The 15240-nt window shown below is 30.0% G+C and overlaps 2 protein-coding genes across 3 annotated transcripts in view; both read right to left on the bottom strand.

Moving 5' to 3' along the window:
• The window catches only part of LOC100573358 (uncharacterized transporter slc-17.2), an 18969-nt gene extending 16768 nt beyond the window's left edge, over positions 1-2201 (bottom strand). Inside the window, exons 1-2 of the mRNA XM_003244032.4 lie at positions 2096-2201; positions 1228-1427 (exon numbers count right to left, since the gene is read on the bottom strand). Coding sequence (XP_003244080.1) covers positions 1228-1427; positions 2096-2114 — 219 coding nt within the window. The 5' untranslated portion in view covers positions 2115-2201. The remainder of the gene's footprint in view (positions 1-1227; positions 1428-2095) is intronic.
• Positions 2202-7132: 4931 nt separating this feature from the next.
• On the bottom strand, positions 7133-13658 carry Paip2 (polyA-binding protein interacting protein 2). 2 transcript variants are annotated; one of them, NM_001163343.1, is given in 6 exon segments: positions 7133-7614; positions 9220-9313; positions 9721-9820; positions 9891-10003; positions 10770-10980; positions 13402-13658. In NM_001163343.1, coding segments are annotated over 4 exon segments (483 nt in total). In that variant the 5' UTR covers positions 10950-10980; positions 13402-13658; the 3' UTR covers positions 7133-7614; positions 9220-9223.
• Between the last annotated feature and the right edge of the window lie 1582 nt (positions 13659-15240).

Below are 15240 nucleotides of genomic sequence, written 5' to 3'. Positions count from 1 at the left end.
AAATTACTGCTGCGTTACTGAAAAAGTAATGCGTAACAGTAATTTGTAATTTGCGTTACGTTACTATCCAACACTGTTTATAAGGTAGGTAGGCATAGGCGTGTCAACGGGGGAGTGCAGAGTATGACGTTTCACTACAGAGTACAGGTTCATAGGATATAGATATTATATTTTATATACTCTGTCCAGCCAGAGAACGCGCCGATTCTGCGCATCCCTATTCGCGTCACCTTCCTATCAAAACCAGTTCCCCTATGGCTGGACAGACTACAGATATAGTTATATATATATATAACCGTCATAGGCTTATAGCCACATATTCAATAGAATAATATTATGCGGAGTAGCCAGTATTGTGTTTCTAGTATTGGTATACTCACCAATTATACTATTATTACCTATTTAATATTTATACATTATTTTATTTTCTTACATCAATTTTAGTTTTAATTTATTTTTAGTTCATATTAGATGCACAATTAAAATCATTGAGAATAACAAAAGTTGTTCAAAAAGAGGGGCTTTAGCCTTAGCCTATGTATGATGTCGGTATAGGTAACGTACCTATAAGCAATTTAAATTTTAGGTAATTATAAGTTTATTAATTATTATAATACCCACGGTGTCCATATCATAAAAATAATATTTCTGGAGTATACTCGCGATGGCAAGAACCACGGATGACGAAACATTTTTTTATAGCTATATAGGTAAGAGGTATTATTGTGAAAGTCGTATATCCATAGGGTACCCATGGTTAAATTAATTTTTTTATACACGCTGGTTGGTTCTTTATGGGTTGTCGGTGGTGGTTTTGTCGTTTTGATGAAGTGATACCATATTTTTTTCAAAGTATCACCGCAAATCATTAGGTACAAAAATTCAATTCATCAACAGCCGATAAAATATAACCAAGTTTTCAATTTTAAAAATCCTTAAATTTATTAAGTTAATGAATAACGACGACACTCATTTTGTTGTTACAACTACTATAATAGTTGTCAATTAATGGTGTTAATTTCTCCCGAGGAAATGTGAGCATGGAACATTAGTGTTCTATGCTTCTATGGTATGAGGGGTCGAGGAGACTATAGAGAGGTATTACGACTATCAAGGCGATGGATTTAAAACGAAATTCAATGACGATAATGCACATAATACATAAATACATTTATTATATTTATGTAGGTACTATAAACAATATCATGTGACCATTGTGACGCATACCTGTTTCGGATCCACCCACGGCAGAATGGGTACAATGGCGTGGTTCGGTTCGCACGTTAAGTTCCCAATAGGTTTCGACATGCACAGCAATGCTATTCCGAGATTATCCCTGAGTATGGCCATCTGAACAGCGGCCAAAAAAACACAAAACGCTATGGACAAACGGCAAGAACCCCATAACTTGGGCTTTGGGGCCAAATCTAAATAAAGAAACATCGTATAGGTACACAAATTGTAAAGATAATGACTGTATTATTATTATAATAATACATAAAAAAAAGTGCTAATAGGGTGAGACCGGCTGCATCGATATAATGTAGACGAGCGAATTGGCCAAGGGATGTACAGAATCTGCATACCTAGACATCTAATTTAAATTTTTGATTTATTTATATATAAATATTATTATAGTAATTAACTTCAGGTAAAATGTATAACATATATTTTAAAAATTAAATAAATATTATCCTGAGCATAGGCATATTAAGAATATTTTCTATGATAGGAAATAGTTAAGTCGAAGAATATAGTTACCAATTACTAGAGGAAATAATTTCCGTACACCACACGAAAAACCCTGTAATCCACCTATTATTATATCCACGTTTTGTTCTGCTGGATTTTACAAAAAATGTAGTTGGCCGGAATAGGGTTTATAATTATGACGTAAATATAATATTTTAATTAAACCAAAAACATTACTATGGACAATGGCCACCATTGCCTATTTGCCTCCACTCTCCTATAGTCCTATATACGCCACTTATTTGAGTTATAAACCTATTGATAATTAAAGCATATTATGATTTCTAAAAAAATAGTAAATGCTCGGGCTGGTTAGCCGCACTGACGTAGATTAAGTACTTACGATCTACATGATTGGACATTTTGCAAGGCAACTGTAAACACTAATTGTTCTATTAAACAACATCCGTTATGATAATCCGTAACCACGGAAATATTTTACTTCTGTAGATATCTGATATATATACTATATTATACAATATAAATTATTAATTATCAACTAAAAAATGTTTGGTCAAATTAATATTATAGGTAACGATTAAAAATTGCTATAAAAAATATATTATATAATAACAAAAAAAAAAAACCTAAAAAAATTGAAAATGTCCGTAATCTACTCGAAACGAGTTGAAATATTTTGTAAATTTATATATTAATTAATAATTCTACTTAACGATTAACACTGACAACACATTAGAAATTCACTAAAAAATAACAATAATTTGATTTTTGAAGCTGAAGTAACACTTTCGAAGCTCTTAATTTAAGAGTTGAAAATTTGGATTTTTTCTATTATATTATGGTTGTATCACATGGCTTATTTATAAGAAATATAAATAAAAATATTAAGGAATTTCCATCTGCCAAATCATTGCTTCAAAGCAATAACATTATTCAACTAAATTTTGATTCTATTGTATCCTCTTTATCAAAACTCTCAGCAGCCTTTTCTGAAACTTAAAAAATAATTTATATACCTACTAAAGATTCTTCCAATTACTACTGCTTCAAATGAACGATTCTTTTCATCCCTTAAAAATGTTAAAACTTTCTTACGTACTACAATGGGAGATAACAGACTGAGCGATCTTATGGTTTTAAATGTAGAGAAAGAAGAAGCTAAGTGCGTAGATTTATATAAAGCTGTAGATGCATTTTCAAATATGAAGCAACGGAGATACCCACATACCCGATATTTTTATTTACATAATAACCTATGCTACTATGCTTTTATAATTATTATTACCCATGTTATTATTTTATATTAATTATATTTATGAATGTAAACTATTAAAGTATAAAGGTCGTTATAATAATAAACTATTATATTTCAAGTTGTTTATTATTTCCATTGCATTGCACGCTTTGCTTTACTTTATGCTTATGTCATAAACTCAGCTTTGAATAATTAATTTGTATTTTCCCTTTTGTTTGATATCCTATTTGAATATTTTATATTTAGTTTATTAATTTATGTGTTAACTATGAAAATATGTTTTTATTAAGTATGTTTTTGATACTGTAATGAATCTGTAATGAAAAACTGAAAACACTAGAAACGTTTTTTTAACGATTGGCCTGGAGGTGGGAAAAAATTGGCCTCTTTAATTGTTTGCACACTTTAAAAAAAAACTGAAATGGCGCCCCTGTCCATGGGGGTCTAGGGACCCAGCCCCCCCCCCCCCAGACATATTGTTTTATAAATATAAATATTATATATTAAATAACAAATAAACAAAATCTAAACTTCTTTTCACATTGTCATTTTATATATTAAATAATCAATAATTTATTTATCACATTAATTACATATACCTACCTACTATTATGACAATATTTTTAAATTAAGAATAAAGTATAATATTTTATTTTAATTGTATTTGTGTTGCAAAAAAAATGTTGCTCCCCCCCCACAAAAATCTTTACTCTGGATCCGCGCCTGTATCCAATGTTGTAATCATTTGAACTTCAAACGCTCATAACAATTTAATTTGACTTTCCAGTTTCGATCGATCGATTTTTTTTGATAAAAGTAGACAAACTTATGAGAAATCTTGTATTAAATTAACAAATCTTAGATTTTAAAATATTATTATAATATCTCGACAATTATTATATGAAGATAGTATCATTGACAGTTAGGCATATAAATTTGCGACATAACAAGATTTGATTGTTTGTACAATAACAAAGTATATAAATATAATATAAAGAATAATATATTGTTGGATAATGAGTGATAATGAAATATTATTTATGGTGAATCGGTGAATGGTGATAAACGGTTGTGTAAAACCTCGGTTAGGAGGGAGATTATAGGCCCAAAAACCGAATTTAAATTTGAAGTACGATAACGTTATTGAAACGAATAACGATGAGTCGATGACGTCTAGTGGTTTTCAGAAGTAACGGCTTCAGCGCATAAGATATTTATACCGAAGTTGAGCATACACTTTTTGGATCTCGTTTGACAAAACCTTTGCCCTTTGGAGATGTCTTGTGAATTTGTATTGTGTTGGAACGGGGGTGATTGTGTTTTCCTGTGAGATAACTATCAAACGGACAGCTTTTAAAATTGGCGGTACACCGTACACTTGGCCGGTAGTTCACAAGGCTTAATGCAATCTGGAGTAAAGTGATCATACATTTGGCGCAGTGAGGAAGTGTGTAAATAATAAATAAACGTGTGCCCGTAATATGACTGGCACCGATTGCATTGTGGGTAATTTTTATGAATTTTTATCTCAAAATAACTAGCATATTTTCGTGAGTTCCAAGTATTTTGTCGAAACTCAAACTTTAAAAACTACTGGGAGTTTCGACCTCCTGAATGCACCAACTAGATTCAGTTTCCCGTCGAACAAGATACTGAAGTTGAAAATGGAAATATTTTTACTGACCCAAAAGGGGACGACACACAAAAAAAAATAATAATAAAAAAACAAATGTCATTGTAAAACCAATACATTCGTCGCTCAGCTCAGAATCTAAAATATTTCTTCAATTTAAATATAATACTACGGACAGCTACCGAACTACCTACACTATGTGAACAGAAGTGTTAAAAAAAACCGTACTTAATTTTTTTTAATTAACTATTTGTCACTATGAAAATAATATTATAGTTACCTTGTACGCAGCATAAGAATTGCCAAATATGATACATGGTTAAAGTATCCACCACTATAGGTTCTAATTTTATACAAACTGATAAGTTAATTAAATTAAGTTATTACATTTTATGTACTTATTTAAATTTAAGGTTTTAAAGTTTCTATGTGGTAAATTGGTAAAACCATGTTAGAGCATAGATATTAGCCGAGAATCATGATATTAGATTTACACCACAAATTAAGATATAACTTCGATATTTAATATTAAGGGGATTCGATACCGTGATTTTCTGTTTTCGTCTAACATACGCGTGACATAGTATTTTAGACGTGTTTTTTTCCAAACATTCCAATTGATCTAATAAAGCGATAAGAATTCTGAAAACAGATTTGAATTCGTCATCAAGACTACTTAAAATCGACTTTCCCACATTTTTAATTTTTTAATTTTAGCTCTTCCAAAAATTAAAATACAAAAATGTTCAAATACTCTTTTTTATATGACTTTTCCTGGAATTTGGGAGATAATATCAAAAATGTGGGAAAGTCGATTTCAAGTAGACTTGATGACGAATTCAAATGTTTTCAGAATTCTTATCGCTTCATTAGATCAATCGGTATGTTTGGCAAAAAACACGTCTAAAATACTATGTCACGCGTGTGTTAAACGAAAACAGAAAATCACGGTATCGAATCCCCTTAATTTGTACTTACAACTTAGCTACACCTTCCAAATTCGTACCAAAGAATGTAAAATTTATTTACCAGTATAGTTCTATACATTTAATATTTAACTCGTCAGTTATAAAATAATGTTGGAGCATTCTAATGCAAATTGTACCCCCATTTACAACTTATTTAGTAGGTACCTATCAATTTCAATTGAGTTTAATCCAAAATCACATTTTAAAAACTTAAGCACAAATGCATAAAAAATGCTTAAATTTCTCCATTTGAACAATTATAAATATTACTGATTCAAATTGCTATCTAAACCGCTATTTACATAATACTTATCTTTTAACTTAAGTTTATAATCAACAATTCATATATTTTTTTTATATACAATTTTTTTCATGAAAAATTTTAAAATCTACTATTTCGGGAATAGTATAAATATTATTGTACAACATGATAAGAGATAACTGATTACTATTGGCTTTATGACAGCTAACCACAATTATTACCTAAATATATCTTATGAGGACGCTAATCAGATATTTGTTGTCTCCGTCTTGTGCATGACATAACAATTTTACGCTCAGCTGATAACGTATAACTCAGTTAGTTTAAAAATTAGAGTGAATCGACCTATTATGAAACTTGGTAGTAAGAACATTATCCGTGTTTGTGTGTGGGTTTTTAAAGATAATTCAGTGTTTAAGTGAGTTATGAGCATTTTTAATTTACGCTATATTATAGGTACACGCACAACTCAATAATTGAACTATCGTGAAAAAAACCAACTAACATAGATTATGTACTTACCGTTTCATAATAGGTTGATTCACTCTAATTTTTAAGCTAACGAAGCTAAACGCGATCTCCTGCTTAAATTTGGTATGTTGCGCGCTTGTAAGACGAAGCGAACAAATGGCAGTGTAGTGTCTTCTTAAATCGTGCTGCTAACCGTAATTAACGACATAGAATCACTTGAAAATGAAAATGATTTTATTATAATAATTAGCTTTGATCTCTTCAGTTTGTCAAATTTAGGGCCCGTTTTACAATCATAGTTTAAACCTCGGTTACGCTTGAGCCACTGATTTTACCGGCCGAATTCGGTGGTTTAACCGGAGTTCAACTATTGTAATACGGGCCCTTAATATTGCTTTGTTACTTTCTAATGACAAACATGTATAACAGATGATAAGCAAACTCCTTTTTAAGTTGTTCAACAATATAATGTTTTCAGTATTGACAATATTTACTTTTATTTAAAAAAATCATGAACATGAATACTTACAAGGTTATTAAATTTGTACAGTCAAAGATTGAAAATCAAATGTTCATGGATCATGACAAAATATATCTTTATAATTATTTTTATCTTTTTGCTGAATATTGTATATCGAAGTTTTAAACATAAATTTAAAATAAATATGTTGAACTAACTAGCTCATAGATGTGGTTAAATTTAAAATAACTATTATTACTACAGTTTCAAATGTATGATAACAGTTTAATATGCCAATTTTAAACTGCATAATATAATAAAATAATTGGGTCATAATGTGTCACATTTTTAAGTAAAAAATAAAAAATACTTTGGCTTATCACAAAGTTTATTACATTCACAAACGTGTACACTACATCAACCTATCTAAAAAAAAAAAATGATTAACAAATAACTTAGCCCAATTTTTAAAAAATTTAGAGATTTAACATTTTTTTTTTTTTAAAGTTAACATATTTTTGAATGTCTAATACATCAGATTTATACTGTACTTAATAGTTCTAGTTTAACCCACAAAATACATATACAAATTTGCCTACAGTGTTCAACTTGGGTATTATGTTTATATTTTAGACTAATATCATAGTATGAAATAAACTATTTAATTTTAAGGTAACAATAATGAATAATAATATTAATTTGTCAACTTAGCAATCAAGACACATAATATATTATTATATTTTAATGACATTACACACCAGTATTGTAATGTTCAATTGGATATTATTCTCGTCAGAACTAAGATGTCCATCCATTTAAGAATTTGAAATGATGTATGGATCAAATAATTATCTACAACAAGCATAAGATAAATACTATTTTAGAAGATACTAAAATGCTGTTATTATAACATTAATGACAAAACAGTATAAATAATTTTAAATCAGACATTTAGAACTAATATTATATAAGAAATTATAAGCATCAAAACAGTAACATACAAATCAAGATACAAATTTTTAACTTTATTGGAGGTGTAAATAACAAATTATAGTACATTTAACATAGTACCAATCAGTCTGACGAGAGTTATCCAAAATATTATTATTTAAATATTCCCAAAACCATATTATTAAGTCATAATTACATATAAACATTAAAAATGTAACTAACACAATACATCAAATAAAATATAAATAATTCTACGCTAATTCAAATAATAATCACTCATTATACGATTCATATTTTATTTAATTTAGCCATGAAACATTACACACAAGTTTCTTAATAATAAAACGACTACAAAGAGTTAAGACGTACAAAAATATTACTTATCACATCACTAATATATAATTAAAATATTATATAAAATAATATTAAGTAAACAACATATTTGTACTTAAAATATTAATTATTTATTAGGCCCGCTATAGAATAAAAATCAAAACACGATATAATTGAAAATATTAGTATTTTGGCATTGTTTTAAAATAAAATAAAATCATTTAACATAATTTTCCCGAGTATAAAAATGAACAGTATAATGATTTGCCTGAATTAATAGAAAATATTAAAATAAGTAACCCCCCCCCCCCCTAAAAAATGTATACACCTATACATATACATATATATATATATATTACATAAATTAAAGACATTTTCAATTAAACCATCTGAAGTTCTTAGATTGAAACCTTTTTCATGTCAGATTATAAAAATACATTCAAATAGCGTTTCCAAGGCAATTGTAAAATGCAAGATAAATAATAATAAGCAGGAAAAAGATAAAATAAACACCAATTATTTGTATTTTTTAAAATGAATTAACAGTTTCTGTTAATAGTCCACCAAAAAATTATTTATTCATCTACAGAAAGTAAAACAACTATTATAAGCATAAATAATTATTCAATCTTGAACCAATACTCTACCATTAATTCATTAAATTTGTTAAAAAATAAAATAAAATAATATAATAATAAACAATCAAATTATATTAGAATATGAATACTAAATTAATAATTATATGCTAAAAGATAAAATAGATTGGAAAACATGACAAGTTGACTAAGTGGCAATATACTTAAACATGAATTGTGTTAGCCATTTTGTTTATTTTTGTTTTTTTAAACATTGTACTATAACCTTCCATTGTTAACAATATGAAAATCGATAATAAATCCGTGTTATAAGAATGACATTAGTGATCAAAACATAAGTGCAATTTTTATTGTATGTGTGTGATTCAGTAATTTTAAATGATGATAAAATCGATTGAAAAATTATGAGTATAATGAAGATTTACAAAAAAATTCATCATAGTCATTTATTGGAAATTTAGTTTCGTTTAATATGAAAATATATTATACTTTGTGATGATAGATTAATATTTACTTTATTTTATATATATATATATATATTTATAATATATAGTTGTATGTTAAAAATATCCATTACTCGCTTATGAAGGACTTGCTACCACCACAGGCGCATTAGTCAAAGACCGGGTTGCTAATGGTACAAATTCAGCTGCATCTGGATTTAAAGTACTCTGTAACACACATTTAAAATTGACAGTAATTAATAAATATTAAAGCAATTAATAGAATAATCGTTCAAAAAAAAAAAAATATATATTGTTTTTAAAAATGAAGAGGTCAGCATAACATATTTTGTTGTACTTGTCTATTTCATAAACAGTAAATAAACTTTGGCTGTTCTTCATATTTTTATTTTACACCTATGATTTAAATTGAATGGTTATAAACTATAAACATGTATTACCAAACAATAAGTAAAAACCGCCTGCTCAATAAAATAAGTTATCAATATTATTATTAGAACTAGTATTTAAATTATATTATTTTCAATTGATTACAACCATCTTAAAATTGTTTATCTTTAACTATAAATTTATTTCAAAGAAACATTATCTTTATATAACTATATTAGACTTACTGTAGATTGTCTTGGCTGATCACCATTATTGCAAGATGTATTTAAGCTCAAATGATCAAGTCTATGGGTAATCATTGAGGTAGAACTACTTGAACCATTCCTATAAACAACAATAAAAGTAAAACTTTTATGCATACAAACATAAATGTAATTGAAAAAATATAACTTACATTTGAGCATCACCATTTGCTGAACCATTCTGTTTGCTATTATGTTGTTCATCATCTAACATAGCCTCAAGACATTCTTTCATCAATTCTTTTTCTTCTAATTCTTTCATAACCTATAAGTTATAAAATATTTTATTAAAATGATAACCACTAATAATTTTTTTGATATTCATGTAAAAGTAAAACTAATAAACATTTTAAACTCAATACCCATCATACAACTATGTAACTATGATGTATAATATAAACTATGATAATTTTATTTTTGAAGCTCTTCAATAAGTAATAAGCTATAAATTAGGCGGTTGTTTGTCATCGCCCAGCCAACTAGTCATATAAAACATATCGGCCCGCCACAAAACAAACTTACGTCAGCAGTTTTTAATCTAAAATTTCAATAATATTATAATCATGTTAATATGTTGTCAGCTGGTCACTATATTATGTCTAATTATGCAACATTATGCATATTCTATGCAGCTATAAATTTTTAAGAAAATATTATTATTTACTGTGGTTTGAAAGTTTTGTAATGTTATAAAAAAAAATTAAATCCGGTGGCGGGGTGGTTTATATCTAATACAACAGCATAGTGATGAGGCAATAACAAACAAGTACCCTTAATTATTTTCAAGTAACTATTGTATCAACATGTCTTATACTTAGTGAATATGAAAAATACAATAAAAATAATAAATAAATTATTTTTGACGAATAGGTAACCTCACAAAAATATTTAGTTAAAGCCATACTGTTCCAAAGAACATGAATCATTTCAAGAGCCACGTCACCAAGCTTATACTGGTTAAAAGTCATAGGAGATACGCCATACCAGATCTAAACTGTTTATTCTCTTTTGGAATTGAGTATATTATATACCTGTAAGTCAAATTCTTCTTGATTTTCCATCCACATATATTCAGAAAAATCTCCATCCCTTGTTGGTGGATCAATTGAATCGGAATTTGATTCTGTATCATATGGATTACTCAAATTATCATCATCATTTAATGTATTGTCATTATTTTGTTCTTTGGATTCTTCCTTGGGGACCTTCATTGTTTATGTATATTAAGTATTCAATTAATTCCTAAAACAAGAAATACAAACATTAATAATTACATTTTAGCTGACAATCCTTAAGAAAAGTAAAAATGTAGGTTGGTTATTCACAGAGGTATATAATATTTTATAATCACAAATTAAGTAAAAATTTATGAAAAACCAACAGTATTACACTTTGACTGTACCAATAATCTAGTTATTATACTAATGAATAATGACTAATCATTTTATGAAGGTATGTATTTTTTTCTTTTTGTTTTAAAGAACTAACAAAATTATAACCTATATGTTGGGGGACAGAGTGGCCGAGCGGTCTAAGGCGCAGCCAACGCCGGTTCGATTCCTCGGTCGCGGGCGGCATTTTTCTTCAGCCGAGTCACGGCGGCTGTTGAGAATTGCCGCCATCCCTCACCCGGGTATGGCAGATACCTACGGGTGCCCACTTGAAAATTCTGCCAAACACAAAAAACACGTGTTCCCCCTACCGTCCCAAAAACCTACAATACCTACAGCTAATGGCCTTAGTTGCCGGGCTTAAAAACCAAAAAAAAAAAAAAAAAAGCCTATGGTTTAGTTTATCTACCTCCATTATTATTAATATGAATTACGCAAACAAATATGATACATATATGCCCATGTTATATTGTTATTAATGTCATAATAATATATAGATTTTAATCTTGATATTGACTTGCAAAAAAATGTTAAATAAAAAATGGGAAATATTTACATAGTATATCTTACATATTATCAAGTCAAGCCAACAATCAAGTCCAGTAGTCATAACTAGAAAACAGATTTTTATGTTTTTACATATTTTTACTTTATGTTTTCATTAGGGTGAGGTTTCTGATGTTTCATTTAACAAATACATATACCTAATATATATTATATTAAATACTATAACATTTTTTTTCCATAAAAATGCAAAACTAATTAAAAGTTAAATAATATTAATTTATGCATATTAACCAACATACAGTCAATTAAAAAAAATGGTATATAGAAAATAGAAATATTTTATGTTTTAATAGGTACACCGCTGGTATTAGTGCACATTTTTTCCTTGTTTTTTCTTCAACAACATTCTGTGCTCATTGATAAATTAATATAGATTTACCCGTGCAATATTTATTGTCATAGGCCATGGTTATCATTTGATTGGTATTCTATGAAACATGTCAAAAAGTTTATTTAAATTGTTTTTTTTTTTTGTAGTTCTATTAGGTACTTATCTATAGGGTGTAAATTTTAACAACTAAACCATAATATAGGTAACTATACTGTCTCAAAAGAGAATAATCAGTCAGCAGACCAATTTTTATCAGTGCTGTGCGTCTCCCACTAACTACCCAGTAATCATGCGGTTCTTGAAACACCTATCACATAATTCATCATACACAAAAAGTGATTGTTCTTTTTTGAGACAGAGTATGGTAATTTTTTTTTGTATACTAAAGGTTCTTTAAGAGAATATTGCCCTTCATTATTACTGCATAAAAACTTCTTATATTTCATAATTTAATAGAACATAAAATAAGGTCTCTAGTCATAGGTAGGTAACTATAAAAAATAATAAGGTACTCTACCTAGGTACTAAAAAGTGATAATTACTTGAGTAAATACTAAATAATAATTAATTGTCAATAAAACTTTCCAATTCCCTTAAAAGTGATTGTACTCATTGAGAAAAAAAACCAGTTTGATAATGCCAAACATGTTTTACCTTTAATGATTTCAACCAAGACAGAAGATGTTGTTTTTTGCAGTGTAGTACCAACCAGAAAAATAAGGTGTAAATCAGAAAAACAAATAGACAATATTGGTCAGGAATATCTTAAGAAAATCAAAATATTCGGCAAGAACATAAAAAGAAAAAACAAATAATTCAAACACACAGACCTCACTACATATAATAATATACAATTATTGGTTTAAGAATAGAAACCTACTAAGACACAATGTGGAAAAAAATATTCTTTCTAAGGGATCGAGTAGAGGGTGGCTCCGGACGAAACGTCCATAGGCGTCAGGAACTATTTTACCCACGATAAATGGAAATTGAAGAGAAAAAATTGTTTGTAATATACATTCGCCTTTCACAATGCCCTAGTTTCTTCATATACCTATATATATTTGCTCACGCACGCACACACTAATTATACGAAACTTACTACGCTCATACACATATACAGTTACACGCACACACACGCCACATTATAGGCACTCACCACGGTGGCGTACGCGTGTCGATGTGTTCTTGATAGATAGAGAGAGAGAGAGAAAGAGAGAGAGAGACTGATAAAAACAGAGGCCGAGAGAGCGAGAAGCAGACGGAATGATAAAATTAATATAGAAAAAAAAACACACTAACGTTAGAGAGGTCGGCGAAATAAATATAATCATAACAGAATTGGCCGTAAAATTCGGTGTAATTCATACTCACGAGAAGACGAAGAAAACGACAACGGCGGACTGGCACACGCCGGTGGTATTGCAATCCAACGACGGCTGTTCAAGACGTCTTGGTGGACCAAGGGAGGATACAAAACACGACGACGACGGCAACGAAAATGGACGGTCGACCAACTGTGATGACGTTCGCTTTGTATATATCGCACGGACTACGGACGTATCGCGCACGAGGAGTATCGGTCACAAAATGGAAGGTGAACGGGAAAAACGTCGCCGTCGAATGGGAAATGCGGAGTTGAGTCGCTCTGCGTAGCGCGCCCGGGTGGCGGGCGGCGATATTATTATTAAACCGACGGGCGACGACCGACCGCCGGAGGCCGCGACGTAACGCTTGGCGAGGAGGGCGGAGACGCGCCCGCGAAGGTGGTACCCCTGAGTTAGCGATGCCAGTGTCGCCGGCGAACAGGCCCAAAATTGGGTATGCAGTCGTCAAGTCGTGCCAAACTACATTTATTTGAAATTATGACGACTGGCGGGAACGTGAGAATTGTATTTAAATATTATACAATGTGGATCGGTTAATCCACCTAGTCACCTTGGTTAAATTAACTAAAGTTAGTTAATAATTGGTTGATGGTCGGATACTCTTGTCACTTTGGGTAGTAGACACCACGATTAAAGATATCTTCAATCGTGGTAGGCACTAGTCGGTAGAGTAGTCACAATATGATTAAATAGTAGTAAATACTAATAAGTATTAGACTGGTAAGTGCTAACTAGACAGTGGAGCAGTGATATTCATATACCTATTAAGTATTTACTAGTTTCTAGTCAATAGGTCTATGAGAGCCCATGATGTTTCACGCATGCCATAGTCACGTCGTCAGTGTAACAAATACGTCCTATATATGCTTACATTTGCAAACTGAAAAACACAATTGCAAAATCATAGAAAAGACACATATATTAGACAGAAGTATAGTAATAGTAACATCACGGTACGCTTGTAGCTAGTATGACAAAGTAAATATTTTACCACGGTAGCTAGTACGCACGTCAACAATCGCGGACGGACGTGGTTCACGTGGAACTTAAATGTATTACAAAATTATTCTTGAAAATTGGCACGCGAAAAGCCACTGATTGTTGTCGTCTATCAGTAACCACGTCATGTCAGCTGCTGTCTGCGGGTTTTTCACTAAAATTACTATATATTTTCAATAAAATATTACAAAATACCTATAGCTATATTATGTACAATATATATACAAATGGCTACCTAAACCACAGACTAAATTATTAAAGAAAAATTCTGTGCCTAAACGTCGTTCGAACCTTGATCTTGAGAGTCTGGCAACTAATCACCTTTGACAGCCAGTGCTCAATGTTACTCATTCATCGGATATTCGCCAGTCACCACTCATCAGCCACCAATACGGCAATATAGCCGCTGCGTGGATCGTGGGGCGCGGCGTCACGCCATACAAAAATGATAAATTAAATAATGCAATAATGCAGTTATGCTAATGCATCAAATTGCATGCAACAGGAAATAGAAATAAATAAATAAGAATAGTAAACTAGATTTGTGTGAATCAAAATCTAGTCTAAGCTACTGAAATATAATATAGTAAACAATACATTTAACGTAACTGAAAATTACAATTATAATTTGTTTAAAAACGCTTATCAGATATACGTTTTAACGTTTTCCCCGATTTCCTTAAGGGGATTCGATACCGTGATTTTCTGTTTTCGTCTAACACACGTATGACATAGTATTTTAGACGTGTTTTTTGCCAAAGATACCAATTGATCTAATGAAGCGATAAGAATTCTGAAAACAGATTTGAATTCGTCATCAAGTCTA

This window comes from Acyrthosiphon pisum, chromosome A1, assembly GCF_005508785.2.
Source record: "Acyrthosiphon pisum isolate AL4f chromosome A1, pea_aphid_22Mar2018_4r6ur, whole genome shotgun sequence".
NCBI lineage: Eukaryota > Metazoa > Arthropoda > Insecta > Hemiptera > Aphididae > Acyrthosiphon > Acyrthosiphon pisum.
This window is presented reverse-complemented; position numbering and strand designations above follow the sequence as displayed.